Source organism: Microcaecilia unicolor, chromosome 11 (assembly GCF_901765095.1).
Source record: "Microcaecilia unicolor chromosome 11, aMicUni1.1, whole genome shotgun sequence".
NCBI lineage: Eukaryota > Metazoa > Chordata > Amphibia > Gymnophiona > Siphonopidae > Microcaecilia > Microcaecilia unicolor.
In genome coordinates this window covers 63,683,110-63,695,536 of record NC_044041.1, presented here as the reverse complement: position 1 = coordinate 63,695,536, position 12,427 = coordinate 63,683,110, and the positions used below count along the sequence as shown (strand labels likewise).

Genomic DNA, 12,427 nt, shown 5'->3' with positions numbered 1-12,427 from the left:
CGGCCCTTAGAGGAACCAGGGCGAGCACTGCTGGTCCTTGCCTTGACCTCTGGCAACCTCTTGCCTTTAGAACTGCCGAGATCCGTCACAATCTTGTCCAGCTCATCCCCGAAGAGCAGCTTGCCCTTAAAAGGCAACTTGGCTAAGCGGGATTTGGAGGCATGGTCAGCTGACCAATGCTTAAGCCATAGCCATCGACGGGCAGAGACTGTCTGAGACATACCTTTAGCCGAGGCTCTCAACACATCATACAGCAAGTCTGCCAAGTAAGCCAAGCCCGACTCCAGGACCGGCCAATCCGCCCTCAAGGAAGGATCCGAGGGGGAGGCCCGCTGCACCACCGTCAGGCATGCCCTGGCCACATAGGAGCCGCAAACCGAGGCCTGCAAACTCAAGGCGGCCGCTTCAAAGGCTAACTTTAAGGCCGCTTCCAATTTCCTGTCCAGTGAATCCTTAAGGGCAGAGCCACCTTCCACCGGCAAAGCCGTCTTTTTTGTCACAGCAGTGATTAGAGAGTCCACTGCCGGCCAGCGCAAGGCCTCCTGTTCACCCTCTGGCAGAGGGTACAGAATGGCCCTGGCTACCTTGAGGCTCGCCTCTGGAGAATCCCATTGAGCCGAAATTAGAGTTTTCATGGCTTCATGGATGTGGAAGGTCCTGGAAGGGCGCTTGGTTCCAAACATAATAGCGGAACCCGCCGAGGCTGAGGGAGGGCCTTCCTCCAGAAAGGAAATACTCAAGATGCTCATAGCTTGAACAGGTTAGGCAATTCCTCTGAGCGAAAAAGCCACGGTGCAGAGGGGTCATCACCTCCATCAGGGCGAGGATCAGCCTCCTCCAAAGAATCCCCAATGGACCTTTGGGAGAACTCAGAAACTCTGCCCTCATCTACATCAGAGGAGACAGAGTCTCCCAAGACCTGATAATCCACCCGAGGGCGCTTGATCAGTGAAGCCTCTTCCTCCATATCTGACAGGGGAGCAGGAGCAGCGTTTTGCAGTTGACAGGCCTGATGCAGCAACAAAATAAACTCGGGAGAGAAACCCCCGTTTGTGCACCTCTGCAACCTGGGCCACAGCCCTAGAGGAACTCTCAACCTCCACTTCACAAAGCGAGGGAGAGGCGTGCTGCGCATCCAAAATGGCGTCCGGCGCGTCACTACACGAAGGAGCCGCGCGGGAAGCATGGCGCTTAAAACTTTGCCATCTTCTTACCGCTGCCCAACTCAAAGGCGGCCATACCAGAGGCCGTCCAAGCTGCATGGGCGGCCGACGTCGGAAGGGCGGACATCGGAGAATGGGCGCCTAAGGTGGGAAAGGCTGCCGACGCCCCAGCGGAGGATAAACCGGCTAAATCAGCAAAGTCCGGAAAGGCGCCCAAAAAGGGCTTCTCTGCCTCCAATCCCCGCGCCTCCCCACTAGTCGCGCGATCGCAGTCCGGGGAGCGCTTTTTGCGCCCTTACCATCCGACGCCATGATCCACGAGGGAAACGTTCGGGGAACCCCCTGCCCGCTAGGAAAGGTAAAATTATGTATCATACCTGATAATTTTCTTTCCATTAATCATAGCTGATCAATCCATAGACTGGTGGGTTGTGTCCATCTACCAGCAGGTGGAGATAGAGAGCAAACCTTTTGCCTCCCTATATGTGGTCATGTGCTGCCGGAAACTCCTCAGTATGTCGATATCCAAGCTCCATCCGCAGGACTCAGCACTTAGAGAATTACACCCACAAAGGGACACTCTGCCCAGCTCACAACCGCCGAAACAGGGGAGGGGAATTAACCCAGCTCATCCCCACACAAGTGGGGGAGGGGAATCCATCCAGCTCATCCCCGCGGAGCGGGGGAGGGACACCACACCCGCCGATGCGGGGGGATCTGGCTTATCCTGCAACCGCGGGAGGAGTTGACTGACCTTAACACCGCCGAAGCGGAAGGGGTACAAAGCTGCCCTACTGCCGCACGAAGCGGGAGGGAGCGCCGGCAGAATTTAAGTCTCAATCCAGCCCCGTAAAACGGAGGGGAGAGGAATGCAGCAGCTCACTGTAACACAAATTCGTCTCAACTCTTGAAGAATCCATTGAAAAACTTGAACACGAAGTCCTCCTGAACAGGAACTGAAGACTAAACTTGAACCTGAAATGCAACCAGAATATAAACAATACAGATATCTGGGAGGGGCTATGGATTGATCAGCTATGATTACTCGAAAGAAAATTATCAGGTATGATACATAATTTTACCTTCCATATCATCATGCTGATCAATCCATAGACTGGTGGGATGTACCGAAGCAGTACTCACCCAGGGCGGGACATAGAAATCCCTGACCGCAACACTGAAGCTCCAAACCGGGCCTCCGCCCGAGCAGCCACAGTCAAGCGGTAATGCCTGGAGAAGGTATGGGCCGATGCCCAAGTTGCCGCCTTGCAAATCTCTTCCAAGGAGACAGACCCGGCCTCTGCCATCGAGGCCGCCTGAGCTCTAGTGGAGTGAGCCTTCAGCTGGATAGGCGGCACCTTCCCCGCGGCCACATAAGCCGCTGCAATGGCTTCCTTGACCCATCTTGCCACTGTAGGCTTAGCAGCCTGCAGACCCTTACGAGGACCTGCAAACAGGACAAACAGATGATCCGACTTCCGGAAATCATTGGTCACTTCCAAGTATCTGATGATGACTCGTCTCACATCCAGATATTTGAGAGCAGAGTATTCCTCTGGGTAGTCCTCCCTACGAAAGGAAGGGAGACAGAGCTGCTGATTCACATGGAAGCGAGAAACAATCTTGGGCAGGAAGGAAGGCACTGTGCGAATAGACACTCCTGCCTCAGTGAACTGCAGAAAGGGCTCTCGACATGAGAGTGCCTGGAGCTCGGAAACTCTTCTGGCTGAAGTGATAGCCACCAAAAAGACTGCTTTCAACGTCAGGTCTTTCAGAGATGCCCTTGACAAGGGTTCAAAGGCGGCTTCTGCAAGGCTCTTAGCACCAGGTTGAGATTCCACGCAGGCACCACTGAGTGCAGAGGAGGGCGCAGGTGATTAACTCCCTTGAGAAAGCGCACCACATCTGGCTGCGAAGCCAGGGAAGCACCCTTCAGGCGGCCCCTGAAGCAAGCCAGAGCCACTACCTGGACTTTAAGGGAACTGAGCGACAGGCCTTTCTCCAGACCTTCTTGCAGGAACGCCAACACTGAAGAAATTGGAGCAGTGAAGGGAGAAAGTGAGCCTGCTTCACACCACGCTGCAAAGGTACGCCAAACCCTGGCGTAAGCAGTAGAAGTAGAGCGCTTCCTCGCTCTCAGCATAGTGGCGATGACCTTGTCTGAGAAGCCCTTCTTCCTCAGACGCTGCCGCTCAATAGCCAGGCCGTAAGACCAAAGGGGGAGGGATCCTCCATCACCACGGGACCCTGATGCAACAGGCCCTGCTCCACTGGCAGCCGCAGAGGATCGTCCACTGAGAGCCTGATCAAGTCCGCATACCAGGGACGTCTGGGCCAGTCCCGACCCACCAGGATTATCCGGCCCGGATGCTTTGCCACCCGGTCTAGCACCCTGCCCAACATGGGCCAGGGTGGGAACACATAGAGAAGCTCCTGTGTCGGCCACTGTTGGAGAAGAGCATCTACTCCCAGGGATCGAGGGTCCCGTCCTCTGCTGAAAAAGCGCGGCACCTGGCAATTGGCCGATGACGCCATCAGATCTAGTCTCGGCTGGCCCCAGCGCTTCGTGACGTCCAAGAACGCCTGAGCAAATAGCTGCCACTCTCCGGGATCCAAGGTATGGCGACTGAGAAAGTCCGCCTTGACATTCATGACTCCGGCAATGTGGGCCGCTGACAGCTGTTCCAGGTTCGCTTCCGCCCACTGGCATAGATTCATGGCCTCCTTGGCTAGAGGGGCGCTCTTGGTACCTCCCTGGCGGTTGACATAGGCCACAGCCGTGGCATTGTCTGACAGGACCCGTACTGGCTTCAACGCCAGTACCGGGATGAACTCCAAAAGCGCCAACCGAATGGCTCTGAGTTCCAGGAGGTTGATAGACCACTTTGCCTCTGCAGGAGACCAGAGCCCCTGCGCTGTCCTTCCCAAGCAGTGGGCTCCCCAGCCCGACAAAGAGGCGTCCGTCGTGACGACAAACCACTCCGGGGTCACCAGAGGCATTCCTGCAGACAACTTGTCTGTCTGCAGCCACCAGCTCAGCGCCTTGCGCACTGCTGGGTCCAAGGGAAGGCGCACAGCATAATCCTCCGACACCGGAGTCCAGCGCTGCAGCAGAGAGTGTTGTAGTGGTCTCATATGAGCCCTGGCCCAGGGCACTACTTCCATCGTGGCCGTCATAGAGCCCAACAGCTGCACATAGTCCCAAGCCCGAAGAGGAGAGGCTACTAGGAACTGGTCCACCTGAGCCTGAAGTTTGACAATCCAATTGTCTGGCAGGAACACTCTGCCCACTTGGGTGTCGAATCGAACTCCCAGATACTCCAGGGACTGAGTCGGGCGCAGCTGGCTCTTCTCCCAGTTGATGATCCACCCCAGGGAGCTCAAAAGAGCAATCACCCGGTCCACAGCTTTGCCGCACTCTGCATAAGAGGGGGCTCGGATCAACCAGTCGTCCAGATAAGGATGGACTTGTACTCCTTCCTTTCACAGGAAGGCCGCGATGACCACCATTACTTTGGAGAAGGTCCGCGGAGCAGTAGCCAACCTGAAAGGGAGGGCTCTGAACTGGAAGTGTCGGCCCAGGACTACAAAACGCAGAAAGCGTTGATGAGGAGGCCAGATGGGAATATGCAGGTACGCTTCCTTGATGTCCAAGGAAGCCAAGAACTCCCCTGCCTTCACTGCCGCTATAACAGAGCGGAGAGTCTCCATGCGAAAGTGCCGCACTTTCAAGGCCCGATTGACCCCTTTGAGGTCGAGGATAGGCCGGACAGAACCTCCTTTCTTTGGTACCACAAAGTAAATGGAGTAACGTCCCTTGCCAATCTGATTTTCTGGCACCGGAACGACCGCACCCAGGCGTATCAGGTTGTCCAAGGTCTGCTGCACTGCCACAGCTTTGACCGGAGACTTGCAGGGAGAGAGTACAAACCCGTCTCTTAAGGGTCGGTAGAACTCTAGCTTGTAGCCGTCTCTGATGACTTCCAGAACCCAAGCGTCTGAAGTTACCCTGGTCCACTCGCCCAGAAACGAGGACAGACGTCCTCCAATCTGCACTGGGCCATGGACCAGGGCCCCGTCATTGGGTACGAGGACCCTGGGGGAGGACCGGAGGGCGCACCTCCGGGACGGCTGGTCTCTGCGAAAGGAATGCTGCTTGGGGGAGAAGTTCCTTTTGAAGGAAGAGGGGGCAGAGGAGCCCAACTTGCCCGGGCCTGGGTACCGACGGGCTTCCTGAAACGTTCTCTGGAGTTACCAGGGCGAGCACCACTGGCCCGAGCCCTGACCTCTGGTAACCTCTTGCCCTTAGACGTGCCGAGATCGGTCACAATTTTGTCCAGCTCAACCCCAAAGAGCAGCTTGCCTTTAAAAGGCAACATAGCCAGGCGGGACTTAGATGCGTGGTCAGCAGACCAATGCTTCAGCCAAAGCCACCGCCGCACAGAGACTGAGCCATACCTTTAGCCGAGGCTCTCAAGACATCATACAGTAAGTCTGCCAAATAAGCCAGGCCCGATTCCAGGGCCGGCCAGTCAGCCCTCAAGGAAGGATCCGAGGGGGAAGCCCGCTGCACAATCGTCAGGCACGCCCTGGCCACATAGGAACCACAAACTGAGGCCTGCAAACTTAAAGCAGCCGCCTCGAAGGACGACCTTAAGGCCGCCTCCAACCTTCTGTCTTGGGCGTCCTTTAGGGCCGTGCCACCTTCCATCGGCAACGCCGTTTTCTTAGTCACCGCAGTGATTAAAGAATCCACGGTAGGCCAAAGAAAGGTCTCCCGTTCACTTTCAGGCAAAGGATAGAGGCGGGACATAGCCCTAGCCACTTTGAGGCTCGCTTCCGGGACATCCCATTGAGCCGAAATCAAGGTGCGCATGGCATCATGCACGTGGAAGGTTCTAGGCGGGCGCTTCATCCCCAGCATAATGGCGGAGCCAACAGGGGCTGAGGGAGAGACGTCCTCTGGAGAGGAAATCTTCAAAATGCTCATGGCCTGCATTAACAGGTTGGGCAAGTCCTCTGAGCGAAGATCCGCGCTGCAGAGGGGTCATCCGCTCCATCCGAGCGGGAATCCGTCTCCTCCAAGGAATCCCCAAAGGACCGTTGGGAGAACTCAGATACGCTGCCCTCATCTACATCAGAGGAGACAGAGTCCTCTAAGGCCTGGAAATCCACCCGAGGGCGTTTACTTCCGGGGGCCTCAATCCCTTTATCGGACAAGGGAGCAGGGGCAGTGTTTTGCATAAGGAAGGCCTGATGCAGCAGCAAAATAAACTCGGGGGAGAAACCCCCCAGACTGTGCACTTCAGCAGCCTGGGCCACAGCCCTAGACGCACCCTCAACCGGCTCTCGCAAGAGCGGGGAAGAAACATGCTGCGCATCCAAGATGGCGTCCGGCGCGACACTCCGTGAAGGAGCCGCGCGGGAAGAACGGCGCTTAACTTTAGCCGCTTTTCTGCCGTCGCCCAAATGAAGGGCTGCCATGGCATTAACGTCTCCCACCTCAAGGGCGGCCCAAGAAGAAGCCGTCCGAGCAGCGTGGCCGGCCAAGATGGCGGAGGCGAGCAGCGGGGTATAGGCGTTTATGGCGGGAAAAACCGCCGCACCGGAGGAAGAACCGGGACACTGACCGGCCTCCAAACTGACACCCAACAAGGGCGAATCAGACTTTAAAACCCCCGCATCCCCGCTAGACGCGCACACGCGGTCCGGGGAGCGATTCTTTGCGCCCTCGCTCTCCGACGCCATCAGCCACGTGGAGATCAATCGGGGAACCCCCTGCCCGCTACAAAAATGTAAAATTACTTGCTTTCCGCTCCGAGCTGTAACGACCTGGTGTCCCAGTGAGTAGCTGCAATAAACGTTTAAATAAACGTCGAAATAAACGCCCTTAAGGACGTCCAAAATGTTTTTTGTTTTTTTTAAACGGAGCCAGCGGGAGGGGGGAGAAAAGGAGGGACCTGGCGCCACCAGATTTGCACTTGCTCAAGAAAAGCCCTCAACCCCAGGCACTCAACAAAACCTAAAAATTAGGCTTGGAGGCCTAGCCAGAGCTGCTGCTGTGTGTGACCACCACCTGCTGAGATAGAGAACATACTGAGGAGTTTCCGGCAGCACATGACCACGTACAGGGAGGCAAAAGGATTGATCTCTATCTCCACCTGCTGGTAGATGGACACAACCCACCAGTCTATGGATTGATCAGCGTGATGATATGGAAAGGTAAAATTACCTGCTTCTTGCTCCGAGCTGCAACGAATTGGTGTCCCAGTGAGCAGCTGCAAGTAAAACCTTTTCTGCTTCAAGACTGTTATGGTTTATTTTTATTTTTTTTTTTATTTTTTTTACGGAGCCAGTCGGGAGGGGGGAGAAAAGGAGGGACCTGGCACCACCAGGTTTGCACTTGCTCACGAAGAGCCCTCAACCCCAGGTACTCAACAAAGCCTAAGTAAATAGGCGTGGAGACCAAGCCAGAGCTGCTGCGTGTGACCACACACCTGCTAGATAGAGAGAATACTGAGGATTTCCTGGTAGCACATGACCACATATGGAGAGGCAAAAGATTGCTCTCTATCTCCACCTGCTGGTAGATGGACACAACCCACCAGTCTAGGATTGATCTGCTTGATGATATGGAATGCTTTTTGCTGCACCATATCTTGCTGTCAACACAGGGGAGAGACCAGGCTCCCTGTGTTTGTTGTTGTTCGTTTACCATAATTTAATGGTAACAATTTGGGGGAGAGATAGAGGGGTTCATAGAGTTAGTTCTCTTGCGCGTTCTAGACTATATGTTTACTAGTAACAGGGTATTTGTTTTTATTACATACTCCTTTTCTAACCCTTGGGTGGTGATAAGTATGAGAATAATGTATGATACTGTAACTTATACCTTTTCTTTGTAGCTTTGACTACATGAATGATATAGTTGTCTATTTTGACGGTTTTTGATCACTTTTTTTTTTATATGTTGTCTAGCTCTGTGTTCCATCATACACTGCTCTAGAGGGGTGGGGTGGGGCTAAAAATGTTAAAAGTTTGATGACTGACTATATCATGTTGTTTTTACTATGTATGTCGCTTTACCCCTGTGATGTACAACCATAAAATCCGTAAAATCCGCCCCTTTCTTTCCGAGCACTCTACCAAAACCCTCATCCACACCCTTGTCACCTCTCGTTTAGACTACTGCAATCTGCTTCTTGCTGGCCTCCCACTTAGTCACCTCTCCCCTCTCCAATCGGTTCAAAACTCTGCTGCCCATCTCGTCTTCCGCCAGGGTCGCTTTACTCATACTACCCCTCTCCTCAAGTCGCTTTACTGGCTCCCTGTTTTCGCATCCTGTTCAAACTTCTTCTACTAACCTATAAATGTACTAACTCTGCTGCTCCCCAATATCTCTCCACACTCGTCCTTCCCTACACCCCTTCCCGTGCACTCCGCTCCATGGATAAATCCTTCTTATCTGTTCCCTTCTCCACTACTGCCAACGCCAGACTTCGCGCCTTCTGTCTCGCTGCACCCTACGCCTGGAATAAACTTCCTGAGCCCCTATGTCTTGCCCCATCCTTGGCCACCTTTAAATCTAGACTGAAAGCCCATCTCTTTACATTGCTTTTGACTCGTAACCACTTGTAACCACTCGCCTCCACCTACCCTCCTCTCTTCCTTCCCGTTCACATTAATTGATTTGATTTGCTTACTTTATTTTATTGTCTATTAGATTGTAAGCTCTTTGAGCAGGGACTGTCTTTCTTCTATGTTTGTGCAGCGTTGCGTACCCCTTGTAGCGCTATAGAAATGCTAAATAGTAGTAGTAGTAGTATTTGAATTTCTGACTACTATTATTGCACATATTTCTTTTAAATTATCATCAATAAAAATGTTGAACTATAAAACATTTTTGATTTTGTAGACCACTATAGGCTTGAAAGGTGCTATGGCAGTAAAATAAACTAGAAATATAAGGGAAAGGGAAGCACCACTCTTACTGTTGTTGGGACTGTTGCCATTGAAAGCCCCTGGAGAGCTATTATTGTCTTTCTCCTTGTCTTGATTCTCAAAGTCCATATTAAGAGACCTGCAAAAAACACAACAAAAGGATGACATTTAATAGTAACTTGCATAAGAGCAGTTTCTCAGCTCAGAAAGTTTATGAACGGCCTGTATTTAGAATAACCACACAATAAAACAAAAAGCTGACAGATAATCAACATTAGTGAACTATAACAGAAACCCATATCAAAGCTTTAAAATATTAGAAATATTCTCATTTATTCATGTCATATAAATAATTGCTTTTTGTAATTGCCTTTACTGCTACATGAATGAAAAACAGTGTCTTAACCCATGGGAGTTACCTGATTGCAGAAGTAATCTTATTCATCTCAAGATACAGAAAGTATCTCTCTCTACTTCAGATTCTAAACAGAAAGCTGCACAGGAATGGGGAACCGAAGATACATACCTGTAGCAGGTATTCTCCGAGGACAGCAGGCTGATTGTTCTCACATGTGGGTCATCATCCGCGGCGGCCCAGGAATCAGCAAGCAAATTAAAAATCAAAGTCTTTCAGGAAAGTTCTGTCGCATGGGCAGCGCAAACCGCGCATTTGTGAACGACTTCCCACCCACCGCACGAGCATGCCTCTTTGGTTTAATCAAAAAGCATATAAACAATAACCAACTCCAAAGGGGAGTAGGGCGGGTTTGTCTTCGGAGAATACCTGCTACAGGTTAGTATCTTTGCTTTCTCCAAGACAAGCAAGCTGCTTTTCTCACATGTGGGGTATCCCTAGCAACCAGGCTCACTCAAAACAATGAACATTGGTCAATTGGGCCTCGCAACGGCGAGGACAGAACAAAGATTGACCTGAAAACAAAAATCAACTGAGTGCAGCCTGGAACAAAACAAAAATGGGTCTAAGGGGGTGGAGTTGAATTCTAAACCCCAAACATATTCTGCAACACTGCCTGCCCAAACCGACTGTTGCGTCGGGTAACCTGCTGAAGGCAATAGTGAGATGTGAATGTGTGGGCTTATGACCAAGTTGCAGCCTTGCAAATCTCTTCAATGGAGGCTGACTTTAAGTGGGCCACTGACGCAGCCATGGCTCTAACATTATGAGCCTTGACATAGCCCTCTAGAGTCAGCCCAGCTTGGGCATAAGTGAAGGAAAAGCAATCTACTAGCCAATTGGAGATTGTGCGTTTTCCATTGGCGACTCCCCTCCTGTTGGGATCGAAAGACAAACAACTGGGCGGACTGTTTGAAGGGCTGTGTCCGCTCCACATAAAAGGCCAATGCTCTCTTTCAGTCCAGGGTATGCAAACGGCTTTCGCCAGGGCGGGTATGAGGACGGGGAAAGAATGTTGGCAAGACAATTGACTGGTTCAGATGGAACTCCGACACCACAGTAGGTAGGAACTTAGGGTGCGTGCGGAGGACTACTCTATTATGATGGAACTTGATATACGATGCATGCACCACCAAGGCCTGAAGCTCACTGACCCTACGAGCTGAAGTAACAGCCACCAAGAAAATGACCTTCCAGGTCAAGTACTTCAGATGGCAGGAATTCAGTGGCTCAAAAGGAGCTCTCATCAGTTGGGTGAGAATGACGTTGAGATCCCATGACACTGGTGAAGGTTTGACGGGGGGGCTTTGACAAAAGCAAACAACTAAAGGCTGTCCAGAGATAGGCTTACCTTCTACACGGCGATAAGCACTAATCGCACTAAGGTGAACTCTTACGGAGTTGGTTTTGAGACCAGACTCTGATAAATGTAGAAGGTATTCAAGCAGGGTCTGTGTAGGACAAGAAAGAGGATCTAGGGCCTTGCTGTCACACCAGACGGCAAACCTCCTCCATTTGAAAGAGTAACACCTCCTCGTGGAATCTTTTCTGGAAGCAAACAAGACTCGAAAGACACCCTCTGAAAGACCCAGGAGGCAAACCTCCAAAGAGGTTTTGTTTTGTTTTTCAAAATGCACAGGAATACAAGAGAAAATTACAATACTAAAGAAAGCGAAATGCTCCGAGATACAAGAGAAAAATTACAATACCAAAGAAAGTTTAATGTAAAAAGAGAAAGAATAGAAAAGTATGAGACTGAAGGGCTCACCACCTTCCACCTGCTGGAGACTAAGATTACTGGATCTTTCTCTAGCTGGCAAGGGCTTTTATTGGCTGGCTATAGAGTCACAACTTTTTTTCTCAGTCTCCACTTGCTGGAAGGCATCAGTCACATTCTGGGCCGGACCGGAGGGACGTTAAGGAAGGTTGTGTGTTTGGTCCGGGGTCTCAGGCCCTCTCGTATCCTATTCAAAAGCTCTTCTTTTGCTGGTCCTCTGTCTGGTGTGTGATGTGTGTAGGGGAAGGGGGGTTTGCAGGGCAAGCTTGACTTGGAGGAAGGTTGTGTTCTTTTTGTTTTTCCCCTAAATACTGAGTGCGGATTTAAAGGTCCTGATTTATAAATGTTAACTGTTTCAATTCGTCTGATAAACAGCTTTCCTTGTTTTGACAGCTGCTGCGGGTGAAATTGCATTTGCTCTCTTGCAGGACACCCATTTCCTTCAGGCTCATGAAAATCTTTTGGCACATCCTTAATCCGTGGGCTCCGGATTACTAAGGAACCGAGATTTCTCGGCAATGATCAATATGTCGCCAGGTGGAACTCGGTAATTTCGCAATGTTCCCTGGATCTTATGCTGCTCACTATAGATGCATTGCAGGATGAGATTCAGGGACATAGGGATGATTTATTTCAAAAGCAGAACGCCATGAAGGGAGCTCAGGATAAATTAGCATTTGACAAAAGCTTGAGTGAGCATAACACAAAGATCGAGGCGTATAGTAAAGAACAAAGAGCTATTAAAATAGCTAAATTTCGTAGGGATGAATATGATTACACCAGAAGTTATGTCTATAGTTGAATGGACAAAAAAACGCCGTGGTCGGAAAGATAAAATGGGGGGAAGGAGAGTGCAGTTTCAGTTGTCACCGAGTGAGTCTTCAGGTGATGAGGACAAGATTAAAAAAACAGCATAAACATATGCCAGGTACTGCACTGAAAGCAGTAAAATCCGCCAAAGGGCTGCCTGATTCTTTTTTAAGGCTTCCAGATGAGGCAGCAGGCACAGTAGTCGAATCCAAGGAAGGAAGCAAAATAACCAAGACAAAGAGGGCTTTAAAGAAATGAATAATATCAATATATTTCTAGAGTGCTCTTGTCAGAGGAGGGTGTTTTGGCAAAGGGATTGTC

The 12,427-nt window shown here is 51.1% G+C and overlaps 1 protein-coding gene across 1 annotated transcript in view; it reads right to left on the bottom strand.

The window, feature by feature from the left end:
• SPPL3 (signal peptide peptidase like 3) overlaps window positions 1-12,427 on the bottom strand; it is a 238,318-nt gene that overhangs the window by 159,369 nt on the left and 66,522 nt on the right. Inside the window, exon 3 of the mRNA XM_030218725.1 lies at window positions 9,155-9,243. Within this exon, the coding sequence (XP_030074585.1) occupies window positions 9,155-9,243 (89 nt within the window). The remainder of the gene's footprint in view (window positions 1-9,154; window positions 9,244-12,427) is intronic.